Raw genomic sequence first — 16,688 nt, forward strand, 5'->3', positions numbered from 1 at the left:
CCTTCCTTGAGGGTGTATTCCAAGGGAGGAAAGGCCCCATCTCTCTCATATACACAAACCCTTAGTTTTTTTCTTAGGTGTCTTTTACTTTTGCATTTTCTAGTTTCATTTGTGCATTGCCATTCCATGCATTAGTAGTTATTGTTTCATTTATTAGTTGACTACTTCCTTGACTTGTATTGATAATTTACTTATGATTTTGTTGTTCATTGCTTTATGCTATTTAATTTGTTGTAAGTGTGTTATCATTCAAGTGTGATGTGCAATCGAAAAGTGTATACGATGTTAGCCCGAAGATTCTAAGAAAGCAAAATCTACATGACTTAGACCTATAGTTATAAGATCTTCTAGTTTCAACTTATGATTGCATATTTCTTTGATTTATATGCTTAATAGAGCTATGGGAATTGTTTGAACTATTAAGTGAACTAAGTGACATTAGCCTCAATGTTTAATCTTAACTCCCAAAAAAAACTTAATAAGCTAATTCTCTTTCAAATTTGATAGAAATAGTCTAGATGCTCTAATCCTACGCATATGGTGCATGCATCTCACAAGTTTACAAATTCTCAAGTTGATAATTTTATGTCCTCAATTTAAGCAATTGAATTTTTCGACATTTTTGGCATTTTTGCCAGGCAGATGCTAAAGGGATTAAATATTTGATAGTTCAGTTTTCTTTTCTCTTCTTATTTTGGGTTTTCATTCATGGAAAAAAGAGACTCATGTAGAATAGATAACTTGGTGACATCAAGGTATTAGTAACATGAGAAGTCCAAGGAGAGTGGAACTCCTCTTCAAATCCATAGTCTTCCTCAGGTCGTTCAATTGTTGGGGTGTCCTCAAGGGGGGGCATCCCCTTAGGGGGGAGATCTACTGTGTTTTTTTTTATTTTGCACGGGGATCTATTTCTTCCAATTGAATTTATTCTTCTTCATTTACTTGATTCAAGGCCTAAAAAATGTTAGCATGATCCAAAGTTTCTTTGTTCTTGCTCTCCAATGTGACTTCTCCTATTGGGGGTCCATTCTTATTAGGAGACATTGGTCCTTTCCCCTTAGATCCAGATGCACTAGAGGGGTTAGCCTAGTTGTTTGGATGTATTGGACCCCTCTCCTCTTTGGCTACTATCATTAATCCCCTTCATCTTGCTTCTTTTGTGGATCTTCTCCTTTCTTTTTGCCATTCCTTGTGAATTGTCCATATTTTTCTCTCTATTTATAAGAATATTAATAAAAACATTATTGTTGTTTAAGAATTTCATTTATAATTACTAACCATAAAAGACAAGTATAAACATCTTTCCTACTAATGTCACTTATTTCTATATTATTTTCCTAATGCACAACCATCACATTAACATGCTCATTCTTGAAAACTAAAGGATTATTCATTGCATTTTTTCTTTGAAGTAAAATATCTCATTGAAATTTAAATGTTCATACCTTAAGTTCCATAGTTCTTTTGTGAACACACTTGCAGAGCTTGATTACTCTCCATAGTAACATCAAGTTTGTATGAGCTTCCCCCTTTGATACCTTTTTCTATGACTTTGTCATGATCTTGCATACCTTTTTAATTTCTCCTTGTCTCATTAATTGTTTTGTATTCCCTTATATGAGAAATGATAATGTGACCTTCTTGGTTTCACCTTTCTTCCATCTTAAACTAAAGTAGTTACAAGAGCCACTCATTTAGCTTCAATTCCAACAATTTTACATACATTATATCTTTCCATCTTAAACTCCCAATTTATATAATTCATTCCATTTTAACTTATTTCTTTGATTTAAATAAGAATCCACCAGATTTAAAATAACTAAAGCGCAAAATAAATAAAAGTAACAAACACAATGTTTAGTGTACATATAGTCTTTTTATCTCACTTGTCTAGACCCATAGGAATGGTGGCTCACTATTTCACAAATCTCAACAATGGGTCTTCTTACTTGCAGCTCCCTCTAATAATAATGGATCCTCGGATCCTCTAGACTGCATGCAACTCCTCAGTCACATTAACCAATGACTTTATCACTGCATTGCTCACTGTCACTGCTGTGGTGTATTCTTTTGACACAATACCTCTTCCTCGCGGCCTCACAAGCCAAGCTATGGTACCAAAACAGGAATTAAACATACACAACAAATGAAACAATATATAAAAGAGCTGATTCTCTAATTTATATGCATATATAAACTTTTCTGATCTGATTAACAGATCCCTTGAATTTTAGGTCTGAATTCAACACATATCTAAGTGGGAGTTCTTACTGCCAGTTATCTAATCAGGCTATATCGATTATGTGCTTAGACCCTAACAACAACAATCTACCAGCAATTATATTGCTTTAGTTATTTTTAACAGAAGCAGTATAGGAATCGCTGCAAAATAGAAAGTAAGTATGATTTCTACACCTCTCCCTTATAGCTTCCTTCACGAGTTCCATACTCTTGAGAGACTGGGGGCATAGCACAAGTAGTTTCGCTTCAATATCATCCATAGATTTTGTCTTAATCCTCATTTTGACTCATGCTATGTACAGTTTACAATGCGAGCAAAAATTGTGAAATATTCGACACAACTATTGCAAAGCACACTGCGAATCTAGACAAATGCTTATTACAGGGTTTAACCATTCGTTGCTGGAGGGAATTTCGGCATCATTCCCTGGGCTGGATCACCCAACTTGAGCACAGAGCCGCTATGGCTATACCCAGGGCTGCAGTGAAGTTGGGATCTGCTTTTATAGACGCCACAGAATTCATGATTGCTAAGTGATCCAATTGGTTCTGATTGAATACAAGGCCCATATTGTTAGGCACTGGACTAGAGTGTTGGAATCTTTCTACCGCTAAAGATGGAAGCTGCAACGGTAATCCTGGATTCGGCTGGTCGTCTGTAAGGTCGAGTGTGATTGTGGGAAATGTTGGTTTGACAACGAACTTGGTCAAACAGTTTTGTAACCGATTTAGTTTTTAGTTACGGTTAGTTTAGTTATATGTAACGGTAGCTGTTCATAGGTTATATTGAATACCATGTAATGAAATCATCATCGAATAATCAGATACACATTCAGTTTCATTAGTTCTTGGTCTTCTCTCTTTTGTTCTTGCTGTTGTCTTTCGTTCTCTGCTCAATAAGACTGTTTCTTTCGTTCTCTGCTCAAGAAGTGGTATCAGAGCCAGACAAAACTCCTGTGATCAAACCCTTGCCGTGATTTAATCACTGAGGACGGCAGAGTGGCTGTGCGTTGAATCCCTGATCCTGTGGACGGCTGAAGATTCATTCTCCATTCGAAGTGTTGAGGCTGCTGGGTTTCCTGAGACAGCGTGAGTTGTGGAGCGTTGTGAGGCTTGAAGAATACGCTAAACCTGTGGAGTGTAAACCTGTGGATGGGAGCAGAATCTTGGACGGCGTGACGGCTTGAAGAATCCGCGGCATAATTTTTTGGCTGTATGTGTTTTGGCTTGAAGAATCCGGTGGGCAGCGTGACAGCATGATCTTCTGCAAATGGTAGCAGAATCGATCCCTGAATCCGGGTATCGTTTTTTTTTGCAGAATTTTTTTTTTTAAAGAAAAAAGAAGGGTTTGCAGAAATTTTTTTAAGACAGCAGAAGATTGCATAGGTTGAAATTTTTTTTAGAGAACAGTATTATAGAACAACAGATTGAAAAAGGTTGTTCAGAAATTTTTTTTTACAGCAGAGAAGAGTGTTGTTTTTACAAATATTGTAGAAGGAAAAGTTTGCAAGAGAGAGTGTTGTTTTTTACAACTATTGTAGAAGGAAAAGTTTGCAAGAGATTTGCAAGAAACAAAAGATTTGAAACTTGTCTTTCTGTTTGAATTGGGGAAGTTATTAATTTTTTTTTAAAAAAGACTGAAACCCTAGGAAGGAGGAAAATGGCCAAGATGTCGAATGCTAGATTCGAGGTGGAGAAATTCACCGAAAAGAGCAATTTTGCTCTTTGGAAACTGAAGGTTAAGGATCTGCTTGTGCAACAAGGGTTGCACAAGTCATTGGATGGGGTTACTAAGAAACCCACAACCATGACTACTACAGAGTGGGAGGACTTGGATGCCCGTGCTCTCAGTACCATCCGGCTATGTCTAGCGGATGAAGTTCTCTTCAACATCGTTGAAGAAACCACGGCGTCAGGTTTGTGGGGAAAACTTGAAACCCTTTATATGACAAAATCATTAACTAACAGAATTTATCTGAAACGACAATTATACAGTCTTCGAATGAAAGAAGGTTCAAGCGTTGCAGAACATTTGAATGTCTTTAATACACTAATTTGTCAATTAACAGATATGGAAGTAAAAATACAGGAAGAAGATAAAGCCATAACCTTGCTGTGTTCTCTGCCTGAATCATGGGATCACTTCGTAACCTCGATCAGCTTCAGCTCTGCTGATTCTTTGAAGTTTGAATCAGTCGTGGGAGCTCTTCTGTCTGAAGAGGTACGAAGGAAATCCAACACTGATACAACTGCATCAGAAGCCATGGTTTCTAGAGGACGCTCAAAGGAAAGAGGAGACAAACCAAGGGGAACTTCCAGGTCGAAATCGAAGGGCAAAAAGTGTAAGGCAAAATGTTGGAGCTGCGGTAAAGTTGGACACTTGAGGAAGGACTGTTGGAAACGGAAGGAATCCGAAAACCTGAAGAACGAAGCGAATCAGGCTGATTCAGGTATTGTAGACGAAGTTTTATCTGCTGAAGATTTGTGTACGATAGATGAAACTTCACCTGAATGTAATGTCTCTCATAGTTTTGATAGCTGGCTGTTAGACTCTGGTGCTTCGCATCATATGTGCCCACATAGAAACTGGTTTACTTCGTATGAAAATGTAAACGGTAGTTCTGTATTTATGGGTAACAATATGTCATGTCAGACTGTTGGGATGGGAGATATCAGGATTAAGATGTATGATAACACAGTTAGGACATTAACTAGTGTTAGACATGTGCCTGATTTGAAGAAAAATTTAATCTCTTTGGGAGTGTTGGATTCAGATGGTTATAAGTTTACAGGTCAGAATGGCGTTTTGAAAGTCTTCAAAGGTGCCCTTGTGGTTATGAAGGCAGAGAAGGTCGGGAATCTTTACAGGTTAAAAGGAAGTACTCAGGTCGGTGAAGCAGCGGTTGCGTCGGAAAAGGAAGAAGCAGGTACTCGTCTGTGGCATCAGCGTTTGGGTCATATGAGCGAGAAAGGTCTTCATATACTGATGAAACGTAAATCTCTTCCCGGTCTGAAATCCTTGAATTTAGATTTCTGTAAACATTGTGTGTATGGGAAACAGTGTAAACAGAGATTTAAAGTTGGTAATCATAATAGTAAAGATGTTTTAGACTACATTCATTCTGATGTGTGGGGGCCTTCCCCTGTTATGTCATATGGAGGTGCTTTGTATTTTGTAACGTTCATTGATGATTATTCTCGTAAAGTTTGGGTCTATCTGCTAAAAAGGAAAGCTGATGTATTCAATGTGTTTAAACAATTTAAAGTAATGATAGAGAAAAGAACAGGCAAATCTATTAAATGTCTAAGAACTGACAATGGCGGTGAGTTCACTTCTGTTGAATTTGAACAATACTGTAAGGATGAGGGCATTGTTAGACACAAAACTGCTGTTTATACTCCTCAGCAAAATGGTGTTGCTGAGCGTATGAATCAGACTCTTATGGAAAGAGCCAGAAGCATGATCAGCAATGCTAACTTGCAAAAGGAGTTGTGGGCAGAAGCAGTATCTACTGCTTGTTATTTGGTTAACAGATCACCTTCAGTAGCAATTGATTGTAAAATTCCTGAAGAAGTCTGGACAGGTCAGTCTTGTGACTATTCTCATTTGAGGATATTTGGTTGTGATGCTTATTCTCTTATTCCTAAAAATCAGCGTTCAAAGTTAGATCCAAAGTCGAAATGTTATGTCTTTGTTGGGTATGACTATGCAGTGAAAGGATATAGGTTGTGGGATCCTACATTGCGGAAGATAGTTATTAGTAGAGATGTAACATTTGATGAATCATCTTTGTTAAAATCAAATGTTGAAAGAATTGAACAGGAACAGGTATCGCCGAGTCAACGAGTTCAGTTGGAGGCCAGATCTTTTGGTGGCAGTCGAAAGGAAGGAGAGACTTCTGGAGACAAAGGTGTTGAAGACACAAAGGAAGCCGTTGAAGCTTCTGAACCAGAGCAAGTTTCTGAACCAGTTCAACAACCAGTCGCTCTGAGAAGGTCTACAAGGGAAAGGAAAACTCCCAAAAGGTATGAAGATTCTGCTGCTTCATCTTTTGCTTTGGTTACTGAAGATGGGGAACCGTCTTGTTATCAGGAAGCGATAGATGATACAGATAGCGAGAAATGGAAAAAGGCTATGGAAGAAGAAATGGACTCCTTAGCCAAGAACAATACCTGGGATCTTGTAGAGCTTCCTGAAGGGAGAAGTGTTGTTGGATGTAAATGGGTCTTCAAGCTGAAACGGAAAGTTGATGATAGTATTGAGAGATATAAGGCGAGACTGGTAGCAAAAGGGTATTCTCAGGTTGAAGTTAGATGTTAAAACAGCTTTTCTACATGGTGATTTGAACGAAGAGATATATATGGAACAACCAGAAGGTTTTGTACGAGGTCGCAGCAGAAGATTAGTTTGCAAGCTCAGGAAATCATTGTATGGTCTGAGACAGTCTCCAAGACAATGGTACAAGAAGTTTGATTCCTTCATGGTGAGCCAGAACTTTATAAGAAGTGAGTATGATCATTGTGTGTACTTCAAAAGTTTCAATGGCATATTCATTATCTTAGCTTTGTATGTTGACGATATGCTTATTGCAAGCAAAAGCATGGAAGAGATCAACAGGTTAAAGGCTCAACTCTCTAGGGCGTTTGATATGAAGGATCTTGGAGCAGCAAAACATATCTTGGGCATGGAGATACACAGAGATAGGAAAAATGGTAAGCTTTGGTTATCACAGCAGAAGTATGTGGAGAAGGTACTTGAAAAGTTCTCTATGAATAATGTGAAACCTGTTAATGTTCCTTTAGCTTCCCATTTTAAGCTTTCTTCGGTTTTGAGTCCTAGAGCTGATGAAGAAAAGCAGTATATGTCTCATGTACCATATGCAAATGCAGTAGGCAACTTAATGTATGCGATGGTATCTACAAGACCTGACATTTCACATGCAGTTGGAGTTGTCAGCAGGTTCATGGCAAATCCAGGTAAAGAACATTGGCAAGCAGTGAAATGGGTGCTTCGATATCTAAGAGGCACAAGAGATCATTGCATCGTCTTTGATGGTAGTGAAGGATCAGTTTGCGGATATGTAGATGTTGACTATGCAGGTGATTTGGACAAAAGAAGATCTACTACAGGTTACGTCTTTACTCTTGCAGGTGGAGCAATTAGTTGGATGTCAAAGCTTCAAGACACGGTTGCATTGTCCACTACCGAAGCTGAATATATAGCTGCTTCAGATGCCAGTAAAGAAGCAATCTGGTTAAAGGGTTTGCTCGATGAAATCGGAAGGACGCAGGAGAAAGTGAGTGTACTTTGTGACAGTCAAAGTGCTATTCACTTGGCCACAAATCCTGCCTATCACAGCAGAACCAAGCACATTGATGTGAGATATCATTTTCTGAGACATGTGATCGATGGTGGAAAAGTAGCTCTTAAAAAGGTCCACACACGAGAAAATTGTGCAGACATATTCACAAAGCCAGTTACAGTAGAGAAGTTGCAGTGGTGTTTAGCTTCTCTTGGCTTGCAGGAAAGATGATGAATGGGAAAGTTGTTGTCAAGGTGGAGTTTGTTGGTTTGACAACGAACTTGGTCAAACAGTTTTGTAACCGATTTAGTTTTTAGTTACGGTTAGTTTAGTTATATGTAACGGTAGCTGTTCATAGGTTATATTGAATACCATGTAATGAAATCATCATCGAATAATCAGATACACATTCAGTTTCATTAGTTCTTGGTCTTCTCTCTTTTGTTCTTGCTGTTGTCTTTCGTTCTCTGCTCAATAAGACTGTTTCTTTCGTTCTCTGCTCAAGAGGAAAGGGACTCGATGTCGATATTCTGGCAATGGGTATCAACTGGTTGTCTGCAACGGAATTCACGATATTCGATCGCTCACTAATGAGGTGATTGGAGGAGGAGGCGCGCATGATGGCCATAGCCAGAGGACTCAGAGCATGTGTGTGTTCACCTTCGTAGGTTGTTATTAAAATTGTCGGGTCTTGGACGCTTCTCTGAACCTGCTCATAATTTTAACATATTTAAATTAGCAGAGAACTAGGGGAATTGTATGTATTTCACAGTCGATGACAGTACGAGTAACAGATTTCTTTGTGGCAGAGGGGAGAAAAAAGTGAAAGAAGAGCTCGAACCTGTTTTTTAACTGGGCAACTGGGAGCCCAAGCACATCTGTAATAAGATCTTGGAAGTGGATTGCTTACCTCAGATCAGTTTCTTTATACATGGCAGAAAAGCAAGAATATACATGTAGTTCTATGCCACATTGCAAAGATTTCATCAAAGCAAGGTCAAAATTAGTTGGGTTATTACCGCAGATTCCTCGGATGTTGATCGCGCGACTACGACTCTTTTGGGTTTGGCCACCTGGATCTGTTGGCTGGAGCCCCTGTTCGGCACCAGCTGATGCATCTTGTTCGACGACTCTCCCTGACAGCATGGGCTACTGTCATCCACGGACGAATTGATTCCATACTCAATCTGTTCTGACTGCATGTAATTTATCTTCCTCTTCTTTGAAGGCAGCTGGTAATCTTCCATAAATTCGACATTCTTCTTCCCCTTTACTCCACCTTGTTCATTACGGCCAGTGTGGGCATCAATAGAATGGTGATCTGTATTGAATTTCTGTGAAATCAGAAATGGAAAGATTAAGAATTGTTGACATTCATCAACATTAATTATAATCTCAATGTAAAATTGTCTTCCTAAAACAATATAACGTATACCTGGCTTCCATCAACGCGCTTCTGCTGTTGCAACAGAAAACTGATTTGCTTTTGCAAGTAGTAACATTGACTAGTGATGCCCCTCACCATAGACTTCAGTTTCTGATTCTCCTCGTTCACGCGTTTTATCTCTGCCACAATCATCGTCGCCTTATTTTGGTGACCTTCCAGTGCGTGTTTCGAGAGTGGAGGATGAGATGCTAATTGGTGTCTCGCTGCTCAATGGGTGACGTGTGTTTATAGATTGGAAAGGTAGTCAAGGGACAGCCGACGCCCCCTGCTAAGGCAGTCAAGGCACCCTAATGTTGCAATCACTGAATCCAACGATTTCTGAGTTTGAACATGCACGTGCCGATGGAGCGCTGAAAATAAAATAAGTACCCGGCCAATGGGCATTAAATGAGGCTTATCATTCGATTTTTGGGTTATACAGCCATCAGATTTGACTCAGTGACATTACCCAAAGTGCGTAGCCTGGAATTCCAAATTTATTTTGTCCATTCATCATATTCTGGACCCAGGTTCGATTCCGGAGTTGCGTTTGAAGAGGTATTGGAAAAATCACCACACCTCTATAGAATTCGTAATTTCCACCTTGAAAATTCTAATCACCAATTTAGAATGTTTACCAACACCTATAAATTTTGATGTAACAAAAAAACCTGTCAAAAACAAGTTGTTTTTGTTTTTATTATACAACATATAACCTGGTTTTCATATTTCTATGCATTCTGAATTCGTGCTGGTCAATAGTCATTACCAATTGCACATGATAGATCAGTTCATGACACCTTGATTCTTGGAATCTGGTCTTGAAATTGTTTGAAATCGACGTCACAACTTGGAGTACCAAAAAGTCAGCACTAGAACTAAAAAGTCAAGAGCATGAGGTGAGTTGCAAATCAGATCTATTATTCGATATGGACTATGGTCCATAAGAAGTATCTTCAGTGAAGCTATGGAATCCATTATTTCAAAATTACGTGGCCTTGCTGGCATGGCATTATATCACGTGTTTTCAAAAGGGTTTTTATCCGTTCTGTACACTATGGTAGAACTCATACAACTTCAAAGATAAACCGAAATACATTTAATTAATTTCAAAAAAAATATAAAAGTTAAATTAATGTTTTTTAAATTTAAAATAATTAAAAAATTATTTATTATTTATTTTAATTTTTATATATAATTAATGCATGATAAAAATAAATTTAAATGTGTTATACATGTGAAGACTACAATCATTAAGATTAGATGTGTTATACATATGAAGATTACATATTTGATTAAAGGAATGAAGTATAAATATAGAGGAAAGGGGCTTGCGATAATATGAATGAAGTATAATCATAAAGAGAAAAGGAGTTTGTGATAATATGATGAAAAACGATGCATGAGAATATTAAGGTTATTAATATTTTAAGTTAATGAAGGAATGGAATTAAGATTTAGATAGTAATGAATGTGCATAGTATAGGAATTACTAAAAAAAATTTGTTGCATCATATATGAAAAGGGACAAGGACATAAAATTTAATGAATAATGTTAGGATAATAATTCCTAAAAAAAATTGTTGCATCATATATGGAAAGGGACAAGGACATAAAATTTAATGAATAATGTTAGGATAATGTTGATAAGGAAAAGTATTGTCATGTTCCAATAATTATATAAGGTGAAGAGACGTTAAGGAAGATGTAAAGGTAAGTAAAAACCAAAATAAATAAGATACCATAAGAAGGGTCATTGTTGAATTATCAAAGATGTATTAATTCTTGTAAGATTTGGAAGAGGCTATGTTAATCCAACATAATTAGACATAGTGTAGTTACTTGTTGTAGAGTCAGAGAAAGTAAATTAAAAGTTTACATAGTATCTAGCATTGCGGCATATGTGTTATTTATTAATGGGCACGTCTTTGTATTAGTAAGAATGAGTGGATGATTTCCCCTTATCACTATGCAATATGGTTCTATTGTATGCCTATAAATTGATGAGGATTAAAAGAAATATTTGTTTTGAATTGGTTGTTCATAGATTAATATGAACATATTCCATTGTAAGAGTGTAGAACTATGATTGGACACATTAACCTTTAGGAGGAATGTTTCTAGAAGAGCCTATGCATATGGTATCAAAGTGAGGAATTTCCCTAAGAGAGCTTGTGCAAATCGTAAATCTTGATGCCGTTGTTGTGAATTTGTGATTCATGAATACAAAAATGGCAATTGCATTGTTTGGGCATAAGTGGGCGGAAAGCACAAGGGTTTCAATCAATGAATCCATGACATAACATGTGCATTCATGGGAGATTAAAAAATATCCTTAATTTCATTGGATATTGAATAATACTTCCCAAAATTATTTTCTTGAACCTCCTCCCTCCCAATACACAATCCCAATTAAAGAACCCTTATTTTCACTAGATATTTTGGGTGTCCATTTTTTCATTACATGTTTAGTACCCTTTTTTAGTTGCACCCTATCTATGATAGTATGAAACAACTCCTACAAACTCCATGTTATGATTACACACATTAATGGACTACCTTTTCTTCCTTCAATTTTGAATCCTTCTTTGTTTAATTTAATCAACACATTGATTGGAGATTGATGGAGACTCTAACAATACTAATTTCTTTGGATCATCCAATGAGATCAAAAAGGTTCAAGTTTCCCAACTTATGCATCATGTTCTCTTTCCTAAAGGAGTAACCAAGCAAAGAGGAATAATTTCAGGTCATCAATAAATAATTAGTGGAAACCTCACACTTATTGACAGAGGAAAAATCATTTCTAGAAGCTATTTGTACAAATTTTTATGACCCTTTTATTTTCTTTTACTAATAAATATTCATTACATAGTCCTTCTACTAGGGAACATTTTCATGTCTTGTTCAAATCCTCAATTCAGTGGGTCCTAAATTGATGTAAGAGTACACACAATAGGTAGATATGGGAGATTTTTGGGAAATGTTGAGCAATATAGTGTTTGAGCAATTGTATAAATTATTGTTCATGCTGGAACTCCATTTATTACAAAGAGGGTTCTGGGAAGTGAACAATGAAGGGGGATAAGAGGATACTAGGAGAATGAATTCATTATTATGGATATTGAAGGGGCTTGACTAGTCCAATCCAAAGCCACTTATTTAGAACCTTCAATACTTAATTCTAACCCCCCCCGAATATATGTATATGTATATACGTATGTATGTATGTACCCCTTAACCCCTATATACTAGGTAACATATTGGTTTCATTTTTTTCATATTCTAATAAACCCCCCAATATGATGGTACACGGTATAATAATACCTAATTAGTGAACCTCCCATGGTGGAAAGGCTCAAACGTTTATTGTGATTGTTCAAGCTTATAATTGCATAAGTGATGATTACATAATTTAGATCTTGGAAAGTGGGTAGGCTTAGAGGATTCCCATAATTGACATGACTAATGATTGTAGAAATGACGAGAAGATAAGAAAAACTAGGTGCTATAATCCTATTTCCTACTCCATTATAGTGAGAGAAACCCAAGTTTAACTTACCTCAACTGCTATCTAGAATGCATCCCCTTTCACCTTTTATTTTACTTAGTGTTGGCATGAACATGGGAACAGGGAAGAGACCTTGGGTTCATGCACAAAGGGCCAACAAGGCTCCGTTGTATCTAGAACAACGCCGACATTTTCACCTTACCCTGAGAGGGTAAGGAGTCTCACTTGAGGCATGTTGTGACTGAAGTGTGAGGGGGTAGAATGAGGCACCAAGGGAATTGCAACCCACTAACTATCTTAAATCATAAAAATCAAGCACCTATTATAATCCAACCATACTATTCTACTCACATTACCTTAGGAAATCATACAACATATAGAAAAATATTTAAAATTTTTAAAGCAATAGTATAGAACTCAACAATACATCATAGATGCAAAATGTCTCTTTCGTTACGCTTCATATAAAGAAATACATAAATAAGTATAGAAGGCTCAAAGCCTGATCATTAACAACAAGAATAACCCAACCATAGATTAGAGACTAACAGAGGAAAGGTGTATCCTCCTTCTACAACTCAGGAAGGCTACACTAATCCCTAGCTCGCTTGGTTCATCAACAACTAGTAATCACCAACCCTTTCCCATCCTTTCTTCTGCATTTTATCCTCTTCTTTGCACTGAGACTACCAGTTCCACTTATTTCCTGCTCGATTGACTTTGCCTTTGGGTGCCTTTTCTCTATACTTTCTCGGCTGCTCTTTCTCTCCCCTGCCACCTTTCCGCAATTGTCAGACCACTCCTGGTTCCTGTTCCCCCCACCTCGACTGTCAGCTCTACAACTCGACAGGTTGCCCCTACCACATGTTCCTATCTTCTATTCCTACAAACACTCAAAATGAAGGCCCCGATAGGCCCGACCATGGTTCATTGACTCGTCCCGAGTCAATCTATCTTAGGCATTGTCTATGTGGTTGTTGTCAGTGTCTCTTTTATGGTTGTTTCCTTTGGTGTTGGTCCTGCTTCTTGCAGCACTACTGTCGTTGCTGCTTCTTGTTGGCCTTGTTTTCCAAACGAAGGCCCCAACTGAGGTACTACAACAATTGTCTCTTGACAAAAGCGAGTGTATTCATTGAGAGTGGCTTGCCAAGCATCTGTGATTGCACCAACCTGCTTGATGAATTCTTCGAGCGTGCTGGATGTAGGCTGGGAAGGTCGGTTATTCTATAGAGAGCTCCACTTCTCCTCCATTTCATCACATAGACTTTGCAACACATGGACATGGGAATCCACTGGTGGCCTGAGGTCCCAAATATTCTTCTTTGTCTTAGCTGACTCATCCTCAATTTTCCAAACTCGGGCTTCGAGAGAGGAAACTTCTGCATTGATCTTCTGTCAATGGGTTTTGTCTTTGCAGGCCCGTGTGTCGGTATCGAGTCATTGAATTTGATGTCAAAGCAGGTAGATCAGTTGATTCATGATGGTCAGGCTATCAGACCAGTCGTGAACTTGATCCATCAGAATGTATTCGTCAATCAGGGCATCAATGATTGATGCTTTTAGGGCAGCAGCGGTATTGAGCTTTTTCTTGATCTCCTTAATATAGCTCGAAGATGGATCGAGCAGAGCCCCTCTTGCAGTCTCAAGGCTTTGCTTCAGGTCCCTATTGGTATAACTTAGCCTCATGCACAAAATTTGAATATGGTAGCAACATTCGACCAAGGTGCATGCAGAAAAATATTTTGGGCCCTCAATAACTACATCGACAATCATAGGCCAGAGTGCCTGCAACCGAGACATTACCTGTTCAACCTGTGTTGCAGCTCTTGATTGGTCTATCAAAGCTTATCTCTCTCGGTTGTAAGAGTGGTGATATGTTGCTTTTGCTACTCGTGCTTGGCAACCAATTCGTTGTTGATATTCTCATCTCATTGGGCTTCTTGTTGAATGAAACCAAACAACTATGCAAACAACCAGTTCATAAGATTGTCTTGATGCATGGTCAATGGGTTCAGAAATATACTCTACAATGGTTGGTCACTAGAAATAGACTTATCAGAGTGGCAGTGGGGAGAGGTTTTTGGCTGGGAGGGTTCAACAAATTGAGATGTGTGAGGGATAATGACTGGGTCGGGAACAACTAGAAACTTTAAAGAGAAAGGGCCAGAAAATAGTTCAATATTGTTGGTCAGTGGTTGTGATGCGGAAGGCGCTTCACCCGATAGTAGGCCTGATCCCAAGAGAAAATATATCATAGACCTGTTGTTGCTCTCTCCACCAGGGAGCGTCATGGCCCACTGGACGACTGAATCAACCTCCATGTCGTCAGTGCTAATGCGTGTATTTGGGGGGATGGGGTCTGACAGGGTTGCGAAGGTTGAGGTTTTATGCGGGGATGGATCCCGCGAATTGAGTGAAACAATGGATGTGTAGGGTGGGTTTTCTTCAACAACTGGAAAGGTCATGGATGTCTTGGGTCCTTCACTAGTAAGGTCAACAATAGTTATCTCGGGCATTGCCTTTTTTCCTTGGTAGAGGGTGTCTTTGCACTCTTTGGCTTTAGGGGCTTGAGGAATGATGGTTTTGATGGAGAACTGGGTCCTGTCAGTGGGATAGCAACAACTGGGGGTGTGGTAATTATAGGATCATGTAGTGAAAAACCCTACAATGCCATAAACTTAGAGGCCATACTTTTTGATCCCGCTAGGCTCAGAACGATCTACTTGATGAAACTTGAATCTGCATCTTCATCTAGGTGACCAATGGGTTGCAATTCCTGCTTTGTTTTTCGTTTCCTCGTATCCAATCCCTCATCTCCTGTCTATGGCTATGGTACCATTCCCTTGAACAAGTATTGGTATCTCCCTTCTCTTATCTTGCAGGTGACTCCTAGCCATGACCCCACTTCTTTATGGAAATCTTTTGTCATTAATGCGAAATTTTGTGCCCACATTTGGAAAGTATCTGGGTGGATAAAGTGTGGTCTAAAGAAGGTGTTGCAATGTGTGACCGTGAACCATATGACCTCTTAATATTCATCAAGCAGCACCCTGGGAATCCTCTTTGTGGCCTGCATGACCACCAGTATTTTAACATACCGGTCCCTGAAAGTTGCCTCATCGATTTCTTTGCAATTGCGGTCTCCCGACGTTCACTATGGCATATATCTGAGGGCTAATGGTTTGTCTTCCAAGACAGGTGCAAAGTCTCTTAATGGGGGAGGGCTCCACTTCCACATTTCTAGTGTCATGATTAGGTAGCCGAAGATGAAGTTGGTGCTTCTTTTGTACACATCCTCATATGCCTCAAACAGTTCATTCAACAAGAATTCTACCCAATTGAGCTATGATTTGTTGGCACAGTGCTCCACAACAGTGATAGTGTCCAGAGTACACTCATTTCTTGAGAAGTGCCTCATCACCTTCCTTGCGATGATGTAGCAAGCAAATCTATTGTCTTCCTTGTTGATTAAATCAATATTTGCACCCTTTCCACCTCTCTTGGTGTTGTATTTGTTGTAATAATCATTGTCCCCTTCCTTCTTCGCTCGCTTTGTCACTGTTTGGAAGGTCATTGAGACTGTATTTCCTGAAGCTGATAATCCTGTAAGTCGTTGAATGTCATCCACATGAATTGTGTATTCTCTGTCTAGCCAAAGAAACCCCCCATGCATCCTACTGGTTAACAATTTTGTACAATTCATCGTGGCGAAAGTCGTTTCAAACAAAAGCAAGCTTCTTAGACATAACAGCATTGATTTTTGAATTCCCCTAAATGCCACCTTGTGTTTGGTCACCTTTCCGCCATATTCTTTTGTGATTGTCTCTATGTACACCTCCCGTTTCAGTGTCAAGAATTGGAAGTAATTTGACAAATCATTGTCCATTAGTGTGGATTTATCATACTTCCTGTATAGCGGCTTTGTGGCTGTAATTATTTCGTCCAACCCATCTTCTTGCACTGAAATAATTGGCTTCATCATCTTGTATCATCTTTGGTAGACTACAATCACTGGAGGTTGTTAACGAATGCTCGGGAAACAGTGTTGGCACTCGAAATGAGACTCGGACGATTCTACCACCTAAGCTTGAAACTTTGAAACCTTTGGCATATCCATGCAAATTAAGTAGAGAAGCTTCGACATGACGTTTCTGACTAGACTTGCTAACTAATTACTACGACAACTTTCCATATGCAGATTTGAGCA

General features: G+C 38.6%; 1 protein-coding gene across 1 annotated transcript; it reads right to left on the reverse strand.

Annotated features, from left to right (window-relative positions):
- Positions 1–7,896: 7,896 nt before the first annotated feature.
- LOC149265834 (putative WRKY transcription factor 36) lies at positions 7,897–9,123 on the reverse strand. Its single transcript, XM_089406135.1, has 4 exons — positions 8,980–9,123; positions 8,564–8,878; positions 8,386–8,454; positions 7,897–8,253 (listed from the first exon to the last, which is right to left on the reverse strand). Exons 1-4 carry the CDS (start codon positions 9,121–9,123, stop codon positions 7,897–7,899), a joined length of 885 nt encoding a protein of 294 aa, XP_089262261.1.
- Between the last annotated feature and the right edge of the window lie 7,565 nt (positions 9,124–16,688).

Source organism: Pinus tabuliformis, chromosome 6 (genome assembly GCF_031772625.1).
Source record: "Pinus tabuliformis cultivar Carrire ecotype Pingquan chromosome 6, CPIR1, whole genome shotgun sequence".
NCBI classification, from domain to species: Eukaryota; Viridiplantae; Streptophyta; class Pinopsida; order Pinales; family Pinaceae; genus Pinus; species Pinus tabuliformis.